We start from the raw sequence: 16,161 nt of genomic DNA, 5'->3' as shown, positions 1-16,161 counted from the left end.
TACGCTGCCCATAGAGCTCCGCTCGGCCACCTCCCTGATCCAGTTTAAGAAGAAGCTAAAAACCTTCTTATTTCAATCTGCATTCCCCGAATGAAGTTCCAGCTGGTCTTCCCCCCCGACGACAATGGTGATTGGCTGATGGTGTTTTAATTTTGTTTTTAATATACATGTATTGTATTTTTTGTATTATGGTGTTTTTGTATTGTTATTGATAATATGTTGTTCACCGCCCTGATCAATGGAAGGGCAGTATACAAATATTATTATTATTATTATTATTATTATTATTATTTTCAAGATATCAAACAGCACACACACAGAGATCCATTCACTCAATGGGAATTCCCCTTGCTTTACTCTCTCGTGTACCCCAAATCTATCCAAGGGTCTCTCAACCTCCTAAAGCAGACTTGGGAGTGGAGGGTTTTCTCCAGACATGGCAATCTATTTCATCATTGGTGTTTGTTTGTTTTTTCCCATTGGAGGAAGGATATCACTGAGTACATTATATACCAAATGTGTCTGGTTCCTCCAGAATAGTTGCATTCAGGCAAAGGGAGAGATGGTGGTAGCACCAAGAAGTAAGTGGTAACAGACAGATGGCAAAAAGAAAAAGGTGGTGTAACAGCGGTGGGAGAAGGAGCCTGCTATCTATACCAATAGCAGTGGGGTTGGGGCAGAGCAGTCCATGGAACCAAGGCAGCATACAAAGGATGGCTTGGACAATCACTTGTCCTATGGTCCAAGCTGTCATACTACCTTCACTCTGTGGATAGTCCTGTCTCAAAGCCATTTATTTGAAAAGAAGTTGGCATGGATCTGGCACTCTCTTCCTCTCCCTTGCAAGCCCAAAGAAAGTCCAAATAATTTTCCTGGCCTATCTTTGCATGGTACCTGCTGAAAGCAAAAAAAAACTTAATATCCCAATAGCTTGTGGTTTACCCATTCTTACTATTCAGCACACATAGCCTTCCTCTGTTTCACTAGAGAGGCACCTAGGCTCAATGCCACTCATTTGGTGTATGGGTTGTGTGTCCCAGATCATGAGGGGTGCTGACTGTGCATTTTGGCCTTTGTCATCACTTCAAGTGACCCAAGAGTAAGACCTTGAAAGCAAGACACACTCTTCTGTGGTCACTCACTGCTCACAAAATTAACCCCCCCCCAAAAAAAAGAAGATAAGCTAACTGCTATTATTAATCTTTTAATTGATTAACCCCTCTTAAGCTTTTTGAATTCATTCTCCCCAATACCACACAGGTATCAAAGGTACAGTTCTATCCTCCTTTGTAACTAAATAAGGCTGATATAAGGGTAGTAGCCAACAGGGTCAGACTATTTCAGTAGCTATTTCAGTGACAGACCTTTTTTTCCAAGGGCAGCTGTTGAAGGTATGGTGGGCACATGGTTCCCCAAGGAGCCTGAGGGGACACACAAATGACCCTTTTATTTGGATTGATTTCTTCTTCTTCTTCTTAAATACCTGAAATGCCTCAGGTTTGCAAGCCATTCCTTTCTTCAGTGGGAATGACCAGAAGGTCATTTCCAAGTCACTTCTTGTTAGAAAAAATTCTCTCTTAAGCCTCATGAATTGTCCTTCATGCAGCCCACAGGATGTGAAAGGCATTTTTTTTCAGAAAGATTTTTTTTTTAAATGGCAGGAGGGCTGGGTTGCTGCACATAGTGTGCATGTCACCCTTTCCCCACCCCTGCCTTAGTGGAACTGGGAGATGATCTGCATTTCTAGTCCACTCCCAGAGTTTTGGAGCTGCTGATGTGTTGTATAGAAGTTTGCAGCAGTAGCTGCACTAGCTGTTTGGCACTAGTATGCTGTTGGCTTTAAGCCATCATTTGAGTAATGGTCCTTCCATGAAAAAAAACACTCATGACTCCTCACATTTTCTTTGAACAGAACCATTTTAATGTTAAGGAAAAAGCAACATGGGATATACAGTAAATGAAATAAAACATGTATGTGAGAGTCAGGATGACTCAGCAGAAGCCAATTGGGAACCACACAGGTGTAAATGGTAATACAATTAACAAGTCCTGAATGCCAAGGACAAGAAATGCAAAGTGAATAATTGGACACACCTGACAATTGTTAAGTGGTCAAGGCTGAGATGATGAAATCATTAATTGTAGGATGAACCAAGAGAACCAATGGGAATGGTGTACACGCCTACTGGGTGGAAACAGACAACAGTGGGTGGTATCTTGCAATGACTATAATAATGACTATGAATCCCAATGTATTTTGTGGGTTGTAGTAGTGGGTTGTAGAGTGAGGAGTGTTGGATAGTATTGGAGCTGTATATAGTAGAATAAAGTAGATCTTTTATTTAAGACTACTGAGTTGTCTGGTGTCTTGGGTGAAGCTACAAGAGCCAGCTGGATCCTGAAGAAGGGTGAAGACTTCTGTGGAACCAAGAGTGAGAAGGCTTGGAGAGTTTGTCAGGGTCTTCAGCCTATTCTCTGTAACTCTGCTAAGCTATAACCACTGGCCAAAACTGGTCAGCGCGGTGCACAACCAGGTGGTGAGTTCAAGCGAGGTGAAGAGCTACAACTCCCATCATCCCTGACATTTAATACTTCCCCCCACATTCAGCTCAAATGAAGCAAGCTGTTGACAGTCCCAATCAGCTGTCCATCAGCCCCATCCAATGCTCAAAAAGGCTGAAAGCTGTAGTCCAAATCATATAGAAGACACCAGATGGGAGAATACAGTTTTGTTTTATTTTTCTTTTGGGATGGTGTATTTGTATGTGAATTGTTACAAATATATATAGATTGGGGTTACTAATCATTGACTGCAATCATGTACAGCTCAGTAACAGGTCTGAATGCAGATCTCATCTAGATGGAGCAATATAGCATCCCCCAACTTACTAAACAGCCTCTGAAGCATGTACACACACACATCCACACTTCTTGTGGAGCAGGCACAATCACACAATCGCAGGTGTTTTTTTTTTGTTTTGTTTTGTTTTGTTTTGTTTTGTTTTTTTTTTGGTATGGGGAAAGCTTGCACGCTCTTCTCAGAGCCAATGGGATGTTGTAGTTAAGGATGTTAGATTTGGACTTGGGAAATCCAGATTCTAATCCTAATACATGAAATTCCCTGGGTGATCCTAGACCTAGTCAACTCTTTCTCAGCCTGACCAGTTTAACAGAGTTGTACAATCTGCTCTCCATAGCCACAGGTTTTTTAAATCCAGATTCAACTATCCATGGCCTGAAAATATTCCCAAAAACGTATTTATGAATTCCCAAAAAATAAACCTTGTTTTTGTCATTTTATATCAGGGACACCATTCCACTGTATCATTGTGTATAATGGGATGAGCATTCACAAATTTTGGCATCCACAGGGGGGTCCTGGAACCAAACCCCAGCAGATACCACTGTAGTTGTTGTGACGATAACAATGTGGAGAGGAGTCTCCTCACAGTAGGAAAGGTGGGATACAAAGATAACAAATATTTTGTGACATTTTGCTTGGCCTAATAAAGGCATTGCCCTGCTGTGGATGAGCCAATACAAGCTATCTTCACTATTTACAGAGCTGTACAGTTTGATCCTAAATGAAAAGCTACATTGTTTTATTATAAGCTGGAAAATCAATTTTTAAAACCTAGTTTCCATGCTGTGAGGGTTTAAAAGGGATTAGTGGAACACTCTGACCAAGTTTTTCTAACCTCAGCCTTTGCCTTTACTCAATTTATGAAGGATTCTCCTCCCCCCTTCATGTTAGCCAGCATTAATCCAGCTATAGCTATTGACTGGTTGATTTCTAATGTACCTTTTCTTAAATCCTCTATCAAAGAGGGATTGGCAAAAGCTTTGAATTAAACTCATTTACATCCTGAACCATATCTAAATCATCCTGGTTGTGCCAAAAAAAAGCTGACAAGGTATGCTGGGGTAGGGTTCTGCCAAAAACAGGGTTTTGTAGCTTGACAGAACCATACTGTTCAGTGTGGTTACTGAAAAATATCTTGTCCCAGTGAGCTTTTCCAGCGGTGCTGTAAATTTTATGGTAAGTTATGTGTGTATAAAATGTATGGCTCCTCTGAGCCAAGGAGAGATTCAGAAATCAGAAAAATCTATAGTCTCAAGTGAGAGAAATACCAGGCTGAAATATGCCTCAAAATGTAGCCCTTTCCCTTATTTTTGAATGTAACCTCCCCTCTAAGCAATGTTCAGAGGATTGTGTTCTCATTTTCATCAACTGAATACTGACATACATTTGGAGAGGAGGAAGCATGTGGCTCTTGAAATGCTGTCAGACTACAACCCCCAGCAGCCACAGCCAGCATAGCCAATGGTGAGGAATGCCAGGAGTTGCAGTCCAACAACATCTGAAGAGCCACATGGCTCCCATCCAACTTAAATAGGTAACCTATTTACTTCAACAACAAAAAACAACAAGAAGGATTTCTTACAAATGAGTTTATTTGCATTTTTACTGAAGCACAGAGTCTAAATACAGCAGTGTCTTTTCTTCAGTACAACAGTAGAATGGCCAGTGCAAAATATGCATTTTAAAAAAATCTTTATATATAAACAAAAAAAGTCTGGCAGTATTACTCACAACTCTTATGCTTTGGCCTCCCCTTCTTTTCACCCTTCATTTAAGCCACAATTTAAATGGCTGTTGTGTTATATAGGCGAACTCCCATAGCCCTTTTGAAAGACAGAAAAACCCACCCACCCCAATCAACTGAAGAAAAATTTTAAAAAAAAATTTAAAATAGAATTTAAGAGTCTCCCCTTAAGAAAAAAAGTAGAATAAAAAAAACCCAAAACACACCAGAGAATATACATTCAATGTACATAAACAAGAAAGACATTAAAGTTGCATTTCCTGAGACACAAGCACACTGAAAAGTATTACATCCCACCATCTTTTTTGTGCATACTGAAGACTTGAGTCCCAGGGCAAGGTTTACTCCTATTCTCCCTGACTACAGCAACAGTGAAACAGACCACTGGCATGCTGGCAAACAGTATTCTCCTGCATATGTCTTAAGTCACTGAAGGTCTAACGCCAGCATCACCTAATCAGTTTCTGTCATCTTCCTTCATAGGACAAAAAGAATTCAAGCTCAGCAGCTGAGAGGTACAGATCAGTCAGAACAATATGTTTCATTACAGACAAAGAAGGCTTAGCATTTGTTAACTTGAGATACGAAGTTATTTTTAAGAAAAGAACTTCATTTTTTAAAAATTTGCTATAAAACCTATAATCAGCTTTTTTAAAGGATTAAAAGGAAGGATTATTGTTAACCAAGAGCACAGTATTTACGCTTCTGTGAAATGCAACACCAAGCAGTTATCAATGTGCTAAAGGTAGTTTTGAACCATTAATTATATTCCACAGTGATATCTGTATCCAATTTCAGCTGTTCAAGGAGTGCAAAAGTTAGATATTTTCCTTCACTCTGCGAGCCAGATACAGGCAAGAAGAAACAGACCGAAACTGCAACCTAAAGAGTTATATGCTCTATTGCACATGAAGATCTGGCCATCTGCACCTTCTCTACAGAAGTTCGATTTTGGAATCCAAGGCAGCAGCACAGTCCTTCAAACCAATTGTTGTGAACCGGTTAACCTGTTGGGCATTGTGTGCCCAAGTTCTAATCCAGTGAATGGCACTGTAGTTAAAACCCCAAGTGCTGGAGGTGGGTACCCAGCCATGGGAGATTAATGTGTATTTCTCTTCTATATGCACAGTTCCTGATCCACCAAGGCATTTTTGTACAGAAGCCTGCTTCTGCACACCCACTGCTCCCCTAGGATCAGGGTGCAAGTGTCCAGTTTACATACACTGTCAATGCATGACTTGCACTGTGTCTGTCCAGTTTAACATTATTTTCAACACAACTAAAAACAACAACAACATAAAGACCCCATATTGTTTAAATGTCTGTTCAGTGGCAAATCAGGAAATGATGAGAGTTATGACAAGGCACTTAAGATGAGCAAAAGAGATTTCAGTTTACTATAGAGGCAGATGTCTTGAGTTTCTGAGCAGAAAAAATAAATCCATGTTCTATCAGGCCTAGTTCGTGCATTCCAATTACTTAGGGAGGTGGGTTCTGAGTAAAATAAAATTCCACATACTGCCGGTGGATTAGAGAATGAATGAAAACTACTCAAATATCCACACAAGTGAAAAGCAAAGAGTATTTACTTCCAAAGTTTGGTTCCATACCCAGACTTTACTTTCCATATGGTGGAGTGCATGATTGCAAAGTACAGAAGCACGTTAACACCTTCATCCTACTTTTTAAAGTATTCCTTTGACAATCCATGAGATAGAAATCACAAATCCTATTCACAGCAATGTTGAAAAACAACCTCTAAAAGTATGTTATGTCTTGCTTTCAGACTGGGACTGTGGAGTTGGCAAAGTAGGCAGCTTCAAAATGACTTGAAGCCTAGCTGTCCAGATGACGTATGATGTGAAACTGAGTGGAAACCAACACAAAGCTGTGCTCTAGGGCTAAAACTGGAGCAAAAAGAAGTTCCAGTTCTCCACCTCAATGTGAAAGATGTGCATCACTGCACATGCTATAAACAGCATGGCATGAGTGCAGGAATGCAGGAAGGCCAAGGTGGTGTAGGGAAGCAGTCTGGACCATGTGCTCTGAGACCAGTGAGCTGCAGCTGCTGACACCATTGATCACCTTACTTTTTTTTATTTAGCATACAGTGGCCAACTATACCACTGACCCATCGCACCATTGAGCTGTCACACACTCCTTGATGCAAAAGTATGACAAACATGACAGGTCATCAATAATGCAATGGATCTAATTAAAAAATATACACAAACCAGACAGTCCACCAGGGATGTATAAGGTCATGAGGTGGAAAGGGGCATGTATGGGGAGGAGACTTCCATTTTTGCTTTGCCAATGTGTCAGTGGACACACCAATGCACCATATGGGCAGTACATCACTCCTGCAACTGTGTGGCTGGTCACACGGGGTATCCAACGGGATGGCAACTGGGAAGGGGGAGGTAATTCTGGTCTGGAATTGTAATGGTGTGCATGCTTGGGGGGAGGCAAAAAATAAAAATAAAATAAAGATGCAGCTTGACCCTGCGTGGTGTGGACTGCCTATGGGTGTTCAAGCCTGCCTTGGGAGTGGACCATGTGGATAGCAGGATTTCCACAGTTGGGGAAAAACCAGCACTGGCCCGCTTTTTCCTTTCTGTCTGCTCAGCATGTATAGTCCCTACCCTGAGTTTGCAGACATTGAGCAGAGTAGTTGATGACACAAACTCTTGGCAATCTCTCATTCAAAGGGTCACCATAAGTCAAAGTTGACTTGATGGCAAATAACAGCAACACAAACATCTGTGATATGTATTAAAAGTAAACAAGTGATAGCTGAAAAGGGATAGGAGTTGTTTCCCTTAAATGAACAGAAAATATCCATTATACAAATGGAAACAGGATAACTACTATTATTTTGGGAATCTTAGAGTACCCTGCATTTCTATGATGACACATATATTTCCAGCTCAGGGAGGGGTGTGAGGAAAATCTTGCCAAATCTCCCCAACTTTCATCCCTCAGCAATAGTGTTACTTTGATATCTTTGGGGGGAAAGGGAGGAGCCACTAACATAATGAGAGGAAAGAAATAAAGACTTGGTGGGCACAGGCATGGTATACGTCTAAGGCACAGAGGTACAGTTTCCTGACCAAATCTGGTAACTTTTCTGCCATACAAGTGAACACAACCAATTCATATCTATAGCATTAACCACAGTTCTTGGGCATATCATTGGAGGAAGGATAGCATACACCTACCCACGCCCCCACATACATTCTATTCTCTTCCCAAGTTAAATCTTTTGCTGTGTTCCATGAGACAATAACAATGTGGGACACAGCGGGGGGGGGGGGGGGGAGGGGAAACAATTGTCCACCTTCTGCCACTAAAGCCAGCTCTTTATTTTGCTAATAGAACCAAATGGGAACTGCTGAGTTTTTGGAGCAAAGCAAGAGCTATGATTAGAAGCACATCTCAGTTGAGGACCAAGCTTGAGTTCATCATGCCCTGTTTTTACTCTGAAGTCCTAAACCTAGGTGGGGAAAATTTAATTTTAATGAACAAACAAGGAATATTTATCTCTTTTTTCATGATATTTTGAACAATGAACGAAAGTGTCCTATAGTCAATAAGTCCTAAAAGGAAGGAGAAAAAGATGGAATATTAGAAGTGGGCAAGCAGGTGGAGGGAGGGGAAGGGGAGGAGTAAGGAGACCAAAAACATTTTCTAGTCTTCAGCATTCTGAAATCCACACACTTTACAATTTCTGGTTAGGGCATTCAGTTAAAAGGAGCATTTTATTCAAATGAGTTTCCCATCTTCCCAGTCTGAGTTGCAGAGATGTAGGTGAGGCATCACAGTCTAAAGCTGTTCATAGTCCCATGACACAGAAAGATGGGTCATTTCAGAATGACATGGTAGCCATCATTACTTTCAGCTGCAAAGAAAAAAATAAAAACTTTTGTCAGTATTTGTAGACCTTTCACGTACTCTACTCACACATTGCTGCCACACTGGAGAATTAATGCAGTTTGACAGCACTTTAACTGTCATGGCTCCATCTTGAGGAATCCTGGGAACTGTAGCACCAGAGCTCTCATCGCCTACCTATGATAACAAATCCATTCTGAACAAGAATCATACTTCTCCTTATTCATTTCTCCTTCATCCTGATGCAGCCTAAACCAGTTAGGAACCATTATGTACACATAATGCATGTGTACACATTTCACTAGATCAACCATCTTCCAGAATTGCTGTACTACAATGCCCAGAATCCCCAATATAGGAAATTCTGGGAGTTGTAGTTGAACACACAATAAAAGAAATTATAGCTCTGTGACAGAGCACATGCTTTAGATGCAGAAGGTCCCAATTTCAAATCCTGGCATCTTCTGGAGGAATCTTGCCTAAGACCATAGAGTGATGGTGCCAATTGATGTCAACAACACAGATGGGACAGATCAGTGGTCTCATTCACTATAAAGCAGCCTTTACATCTGTAAAGTACAAGGTTGGGAAAGTTTCCCTAGGTGGACAAGAAACTACACATACAATTGGTTACTGAAAGTGCAGTCCTTCTCCTTGATTTATCTGCTGGGTGTACACTAAGATGGAGCCCTCTTTAAAGGGAAGGGGGAACATTGCTGATTTTTTATCCTCTTATTCTAGCTAAAAGAGACACTGTTTAAATAAAACTATAGGAGCAATATATGTAAATATACCTTTTAATGTAGAGATGACAAAACAAGATTCATCTTGAAAGTTTTGAACCATCTGGAAAAAGAGACAAATCGAAGAGATCTTTTAAAAAGAGATTCTACTTTAGCAAATCTATATTTTCTTATTAGGCTTCATTTGATAAAACGTCATTACTCTGAAAGGTAAAGAAAAACTGTCAGTTACAGAGAGATTAGTTGTAAAGAGGCCAATGGGACTATTAGGAAGGAAGGCTTCCATTTAACAAGCAAGGGGACATTCTAATATGATATTTTGCCATCATAGAGTGTTTCCTAAAATAAATTCTGCAGGATCATGCTTGCAATGTCTTTGTCTACAAACAGCAGATTTATGGAGTAGTTTCCTGAAGTTGAAAGGATAAAATATAAAGCATAAAAATATTTTTGGGCTGCTGGTGGATTTGGGGAGATTCTTGGCACTGTAGTCCAGCTAGTCTTCATTTGTCTCATGCTGTAGCTCACTAGGAGCATGTTATATACTATACTAGCAAGAAACGCACTCGTCATACCACTCATTATTACAACTTATTTCAGTAATACATGCTTAAATTATGAAATATAGCATATGAGGTCTTTAATGTTCCAATGGCTTCTCAAATCCATTAAGTTTGGAAATTAAAAATGATCATTTCCCTGAAGGGTTCCAGAAAAAAATCCATGCATAAGAAAAACAAGAAAAGGGCAGTGTCTTGGGCTTCTTTTTAAAAAAAAATAAAATAAATAAAAACAAACAATGAGGGCTTTTCTTCATCTGCAGAAATAGCCACTTTCAGAAAAGTATCTTTATGATTCCATTCCAAGACTCATCCTATGGCTGTAAAAACCTCATGTGACAGCCTTCTTGTACAGACGCTTACTGACCAGAGTTTGAGCATGTCTGTTTTAGACCTCAACTTTAACAGAAAGATCAATTGCAATCAATATTCTGATTTCTGATGTTACTTAGTGATTACTCTGGCCCTAGATCAGGTGTATATTCCAGATACCTTGGAGCTATTCCTACAAAAGTGGCAGGTTACAAATGCTTTCGTAAATAAGAAAAGCAGCTATTTAATACATCAGAATATTTCAACAAGTCTCAAGAGTGGTAGAGATCATAAGACACAGTCCCTGTAGTCTTCAGTTTTGAAGATTAAACTTCCTTCTCCATAGCAGTGCTCTTAAACATTAAGTTTTACTTCCTGAATCATTTTCAAACACTGAACTACCCACCAGAATTGAGGTCAATTCTGCCCTCTTGTACACAGAGGGAGGGGGGAGAGAGAGGGAGTACATGTCTAACGATGCATGAAGAACATCCATTTGGTCCCTCTTGTTTGCATCACTTTTGCTGCCTTGCCACTAAAACACAAAAATTAGGCAGTCACAGTTGTTAATCAGTAACCTATGTATTTAATGAAGGGGCCTCCTTGCATCAAAGCTGGTTGTGGTAATTCCCCTTTTCTAGAGGCTGCCTTCCAGCATTTCATGGATATTTAAACGTTGAAAGTTTCAGATTCATTGGGGTGAAAAAGCCGAGAGACTTTCAGAATAAAAATGTCTGGCTTAATTTAAAGCCTTACTAGCACTCCCTTTCCCCTTGACTTTAACCTTTCTCCAGAGGTCATATGTACTGAATTCAATTATTCCATAGTATCTAACAAATTCATTAAGGAATGACCATAAATTCTAGGTATGAATATATGGAACATGATAAAGAATGAGATATTTTGGGGAAAATGTTTGGAAGGATGTATAGGCCCAAAATGAAGTTCTGCATCTAATGGATTATAAAAATTAAAAAAAAAACCCACCTCATCTCTGTCAAAATATTGTATTACGCTATATAGTGTTTTAGCCTATACACAAGATCCCAGACATTCTTCCTTCCACCTTACAACCAGTGAAAGAGTTATGCAAAGTCCCTCATTTCATAACAGAACATCCACATAAAAATCCATGGCACCTCAAGCTTTCTTCATTTCAGCAATATATTGGAAGGTGAAGGGTAGTTTTACTGCTGTTACTATTACCAAATGGGAGTCAAAAATCTCTTTTGTTCTACTGCAAATCCCTCAGAGGTCTACCAGCAGATCTTTCTTGTATGTATATGTGCTTTCAAAGTCTCCTGTCAACTTATGGCAACCTCATGAATTTCATAGGGTTTCTTAGGAAAGGAATACTCAGAGGTGGTTTTGCCAGTTCCTTCTTCTGAAATATAGCCTACAGCACCTGATACTCCTTGGTGGTCCCCATCCAAGTACTAACCAGAGCTCACCCTACCTAGCCTCCAAGATCAATCAAGATCTGGTGCTTTTAGGGCTTGCCACTGCTTTAAAGTGCCTTCCAATACTCACATTAAATGTGTATGTTTTAAAAATAAAAGAGAGAGAGCTGGTATAGGGCAGTATTTGGAGTTGGACTAGGACTCTGGGAGAGGAGTTTGATCCCCACTCATCCATGGAAACCCACTGGTCAAGTAACACCTGCTCAGTCCAAGAGGAAGGCAATGGCAAACCTGCTCGGAATGACTCTTGTCAAGAAAACCCTAGAATGGTGAACTCTAAAGAATATAACAATATGGCTTTAAGCCACCTCTCAATTTATGGTGACCTCATGAATTTCATAGGGCTTACCTTTACAAGGAATACTCAGAGGTAGTTTCTCATCACTTTCCTCTGAAGATAGCCTACAGAGACTGCTATTCTCTGCCAGCTTCCCTTCCAAGTAATAACCAGGCCTGACCCTGCTTAGCATTCAAGATCAAAAATGACTTCATGCCTACAGGATTTTTAAGCCATGTTTTCAAGGTAGGAGAGATTACCATAGGAGAGACTAATATAAAAGAACAGAAACAAAAAAGTGATAGGAACCATAAAGACAGAGGCTTTACTTTAGAGAGGAGGAACTGTTCATGGTGCTGAAGTCTCTCCACAGAAAATCATACCCAACAAACCCTTTTCACTAAATACCCTAAAGGCATCAAATGTTGTCTGATCTTGGAAGCCAAGAAGAGTCAGCCCTGTTAGTACTTGGATGGCAGACCATCAATGCATACCATGTGCTGTAGGATATGTTTCAGAGGAAGGAACTTACAAAACTGCCTGAGTATTCCTTGCCTATGAAAACCCTATGAAATTGATGGGGTCACCGTAAGTCAACAGGCAACTTGAAGGCACACACACACAAACCAAGCATAAGCTCTACAACAGCCAGTTTCAAACATTATAGAGGCCAAGATTTGGAACCAGTCATGTGGGAAGGAGGACCAGGAGATAGGTAAGATATGGGTTTTCTTTTCCAACCAGCCATAAACCTAGTCTCAGCTATAACAACAACAACAACAACAACAACAACAACAACAACAACAACCTGGCTTTTTCTCAGTCGAGGACTCGAGGCAGTTTACAACCATTAAAACAAACACAGTTAAAACTCACTGCATATATATATAAAAAGTTCACTCCTCCTATTACATGCCAATAAACAATAACCTGTCATACAGAAGTGTAAATAGACTGTGTGGTGTAGTGGTTTGAGTGCTAGACTAGGAAGAACTCTGGGAGACTAGGGTTCATCTCATCTTTGGAAACTCACTGGTTCACATGCCCTCTGCCTCAGAGTAAAGCAATGGCAAAACCCCTCTGAACCAATCTTGTCAAGAAAACCATGTGATAGTGTTGTCATTAAGTCAGAAACAATTTGAAGGCACACCTCAAGAACAACAAGAGTGTAAAAATATTAAGTTAATAATGAATGTGAAACACTTCTACAGGTTCTGGAGTGCTATCAAATACTTTGAATAAAAGACGAAATTAATAGTAAACAATTTTCACTGTCTAATTTTTTGGAAAAAATACTATTGTTGTCTTTAGTTTTCATTAAACAAAATATTATTGTCACTTTATATGCTATCTTGAGTGTTAGTGGAAAGGCTTATAATATATTTCAACTTAAACTGTATAGTTAATTTTAAATAATTTAACCAGCTTAATTTAAATAGTGTAGTCTAGTACAGTATTTATACTGTCAAGTCCAGACAGCTAAATGTTCATCTCGTTGGGCACAGTTTGATATTAACACCTTCCCTCACCCATATATTCACACTAAATATCCCTTCTTTGAAGAAGGAGTGTACACATGCATAACCCTCTCCATGGATAAACAGTGACTACCTGGGCAGAGTTTGCATGATATAATAGTTTGAGAACTAGATTATGGTTGTGGAGCCTGGAGAATCCCCCACTTAGCCATGGAAGCCCACTGGGTAACCTTGGGCAAGTCATGCTCTCTCAACCTCAGAGGAAGACAAAGGCAAATCCCCTCTAAATAAATCTTGCTAAGAAAACCCATGAAAGGTTTGCCTTAGGGCCAAAAATGACTTGAAAGCACACAACAACAAGAAGCTGACAGAAGTTTAAATCTGGACTCTGCTTTAAATCAAGAGCCCCTGCTTCCCCCCCCCCCCCCATTTGTTTCTTGGCTATGGCACCTGTTAAGGCACCTGCTTCTCTCCCATTCTAGTAAAGAGCTACAAAACTTAGTTTTGACATAAGTGTTTGTCTCACTGCAGACCCAACATGCTTTAGTGACAAAATAATCTGTTAAAACAAAAAGAAACAAGAAAACATCTATTCCTACATTCGCTTTCTGTCTCTCCAATCCCTTTCTATTGTATAGAATTATACAAATTATATAAATTGCAAAAAAAGCCATTTTTTTCAAGTTGAGAGTTCCCATATTTAATGAGAGAGAAAGAGAAACCTTGAAAGGATCACACAATCCACAGTGAGAGGATGACTCTATAAACGTAATATTAAGACAGCCATATTGAACACCAAAATACAGTGCGCCTGCACCATACGCGGGCTTGCCATACATGGATTTGAGCTTGTACGTATAGCAAGTCCAGGAGGACAAAATGGTGCGAGTGTCGCAGGAGCATGCTGCCATAGAAACCAATGGGATTTGAGCATATGCATTTTTCCCCCATACGTGGGGTGTGTGTGTCCAGAATGGATCCCCCATGTACAGGAAGGGCCCACTGTATGTATGAGTGTATTCTACATTCATAGGAAACACTGTAGTGAAATACTAGTGGAACACTAGATGTATTCCAGTAAAATTCTTACCTCGTTGCTCACTAATACATGGATCCCTGTAGGTCCCTGTCGGTAGATCCTGTTTATCTGTTGTGGGGAAATACTGTACAAGTTTGCAATTTTCTCCATTAATTCCAGTGTTGTCAGTTCTTCTAAGAAGATAGCATGGTATACTGCAATGGTATTGGGTAAAAAGACATCTTTAGACTTACACCTTAGGATCTGCATGTATTCAAGACATAAACTTAAGCAAGCATAAACAGATCATATTCACTCTTTATCTTTGTTTTTATTCACACTAGGAAACGTAGACTAAAAGATAAAAGGTACCTGTACTTAACCAGAGGTTAAATTAACCTTTTGCTTTAAGATGACACTGATAATAGAGAAAGAGAACCTTTCAGATTACTTTAGTATTTCAATTATATTTTTAATTTGCAATCAATGTGTTAATATCCAAAGAAGTGATTTTACTGCTTACTCTAACACAATCCTAACATCAGGTCATGTGCAAAAAATACCCTAAATAATTTCTTTCCTCCTATGCTGTTTTGTGTCAGTTCTCACTGCCAGATGTAGGCTTACTCATCAACAATGGTATGAAGGCGTTTTCAACCTAACCTGAATGAATCTATAGCTTTTACACCTTGAAATAAATGTGCATCAGTTTAAGGCAATGAATAAACACACCAGGGTTCTTCAAAATGTTCAAGTCCACAAAGCATGTGAGTGGCCTCTACTTTTACATAACGTAGGCAGGAGGGGAGCTAAACCTATCCTTTCTCTATCTGCAGTTGGATGTTTTTAAGACTAGGCTAAGTGAAAGGAGAGTGATGTTAAACATCAGAGCATGATGAGATAAGATAAAAAATGTAACAGGTTTCAATTCCCACATATTCATTTTGAGTAAAAACCAAAAACAAATAGTCACCCCCTACCCAATCAAGATGCATTTTTGTGCATCTTTGATACAGGGGAGGGGATAAATTTTGAAACTGATTGTGTTAAAGTGGTACACAAGGCTTGCAAACTCTGCCAAAGGACAAGACACTTACTACACAGATTGCCATCCCCATTCTCTCGTTTTTGGTGAAGATGAGATCGATTTTGCTCAGGTTCTTGACAGACATAAATGGTCATCTTAGGCCTTACATTCCTATAGGCAAAACAAGATTCTGTCTTCAATATTGGCACTGTGATCAGGGACATAGCCAAGGGGGGTGGTTCTTGGGGTACAGACCCCCCCTTCCATTAGATAAAATGAATGGTGTGTGCTGCCACGCCGCCGCACCCAAACCCCATTATAATGGTGGCACGTAGTCTGGACCCCCCCCCTTCCCAAAATCCTGGCTACGTCCCTGCTGTGATCCTCATTAAACAATGGAAACCCACTAGGTGACCTTGGACAAGTCACATCTCTCAGCTCCAGGGAATGGCAAAGACAAACCCCCTCTGAACAAATCTTGCAAAGAAAACCCCGTGACAGGTTCACCTTAGGGTCACCATATATCAGAAATGACTTGAAAGCATACAACAACAACAACAAAGTAAGCACATAACACCACAATCTTGCATTAGTAGTAACAATGTTGCTATACAAAAGTACAACTAGTATGAATTACTTTTTTAAAGCAGGAAGTCAATGAGAAGATTTAGAAAGGCTTCTCCTGAATATAAAAAGAGACTGGGGGCACCAAACTTTGGCAGAATTGTACCCATCCCCTCTAGGGGACATGTTTGGCCAAAAAACAACAACACATTTTTGAAAAA

At 39.8% G+C, this 16,161-nt stretch overlaps 1 protein-coding gene across 5 annotated transcripts in view; it reads right to left on the bottom strand.

Moving 5' to 3' along the window:
• Positions 1-7,918: 7,918 nt before the first annotated feature.
• TFCP2L1 (transcription factor CP2 like 1) overlaps positions 7,919-16,161 on the bottom strand; it is a 51,064-nt gene continuing 42,821 nt past the window's right edge. For 2 of the 5 annotated variants that reach the window (XM_042445490.1, XM_042445491.1), the window contains 3 exons: positions 14,422-14,564; positions 9,296-9,347; positions 7,919-8,508 (listed from right to left, as the gene is read on the bottom strand). In XM_042445490.1, coding sequence (XP_042301424.1) covers positions 9,325-9,347; positions 14,422-14,564 — 166 coding nt within the window. In that variant the 3' untranslated portion in view covers positions 7,919-8,508; positions 9,296-9,324. Of the gene's footprint in view, positions 8,509-9,295; positions 9,348-14,421; positions 14,565-15,446; positions 15,548-16,161 lie in introns of all 5 variants that reach the window. The other 3 variants (XM_042445487.1, XM_042445488.1, XM_042445489.1) reach the window with 3 other exon arrangements.

The sequence above is a fragment of the Sceloporus undulatus genome, chromosome 1 (assembly GCF_019175285.1).
Source record: "Sceloporus undulatus isolate JIND9_A2432 ecotype Alabama chromosome 1, SceUnd_v1.1, whole genome shotgun sequence".
In the NCBI taxonomy this organism is placed as follows: domain Eukaryota; kingdom Metazoa; phylum Chordata; class Lepidosauria; order Squamata; family Phrynosomatidae; genus Sceloporus; species Sceloporus undulatus.
Note: the sequence above shows the minus strand (reverse complement) of the source record. Positions and strands in the feature narration are given on the sequence as shown.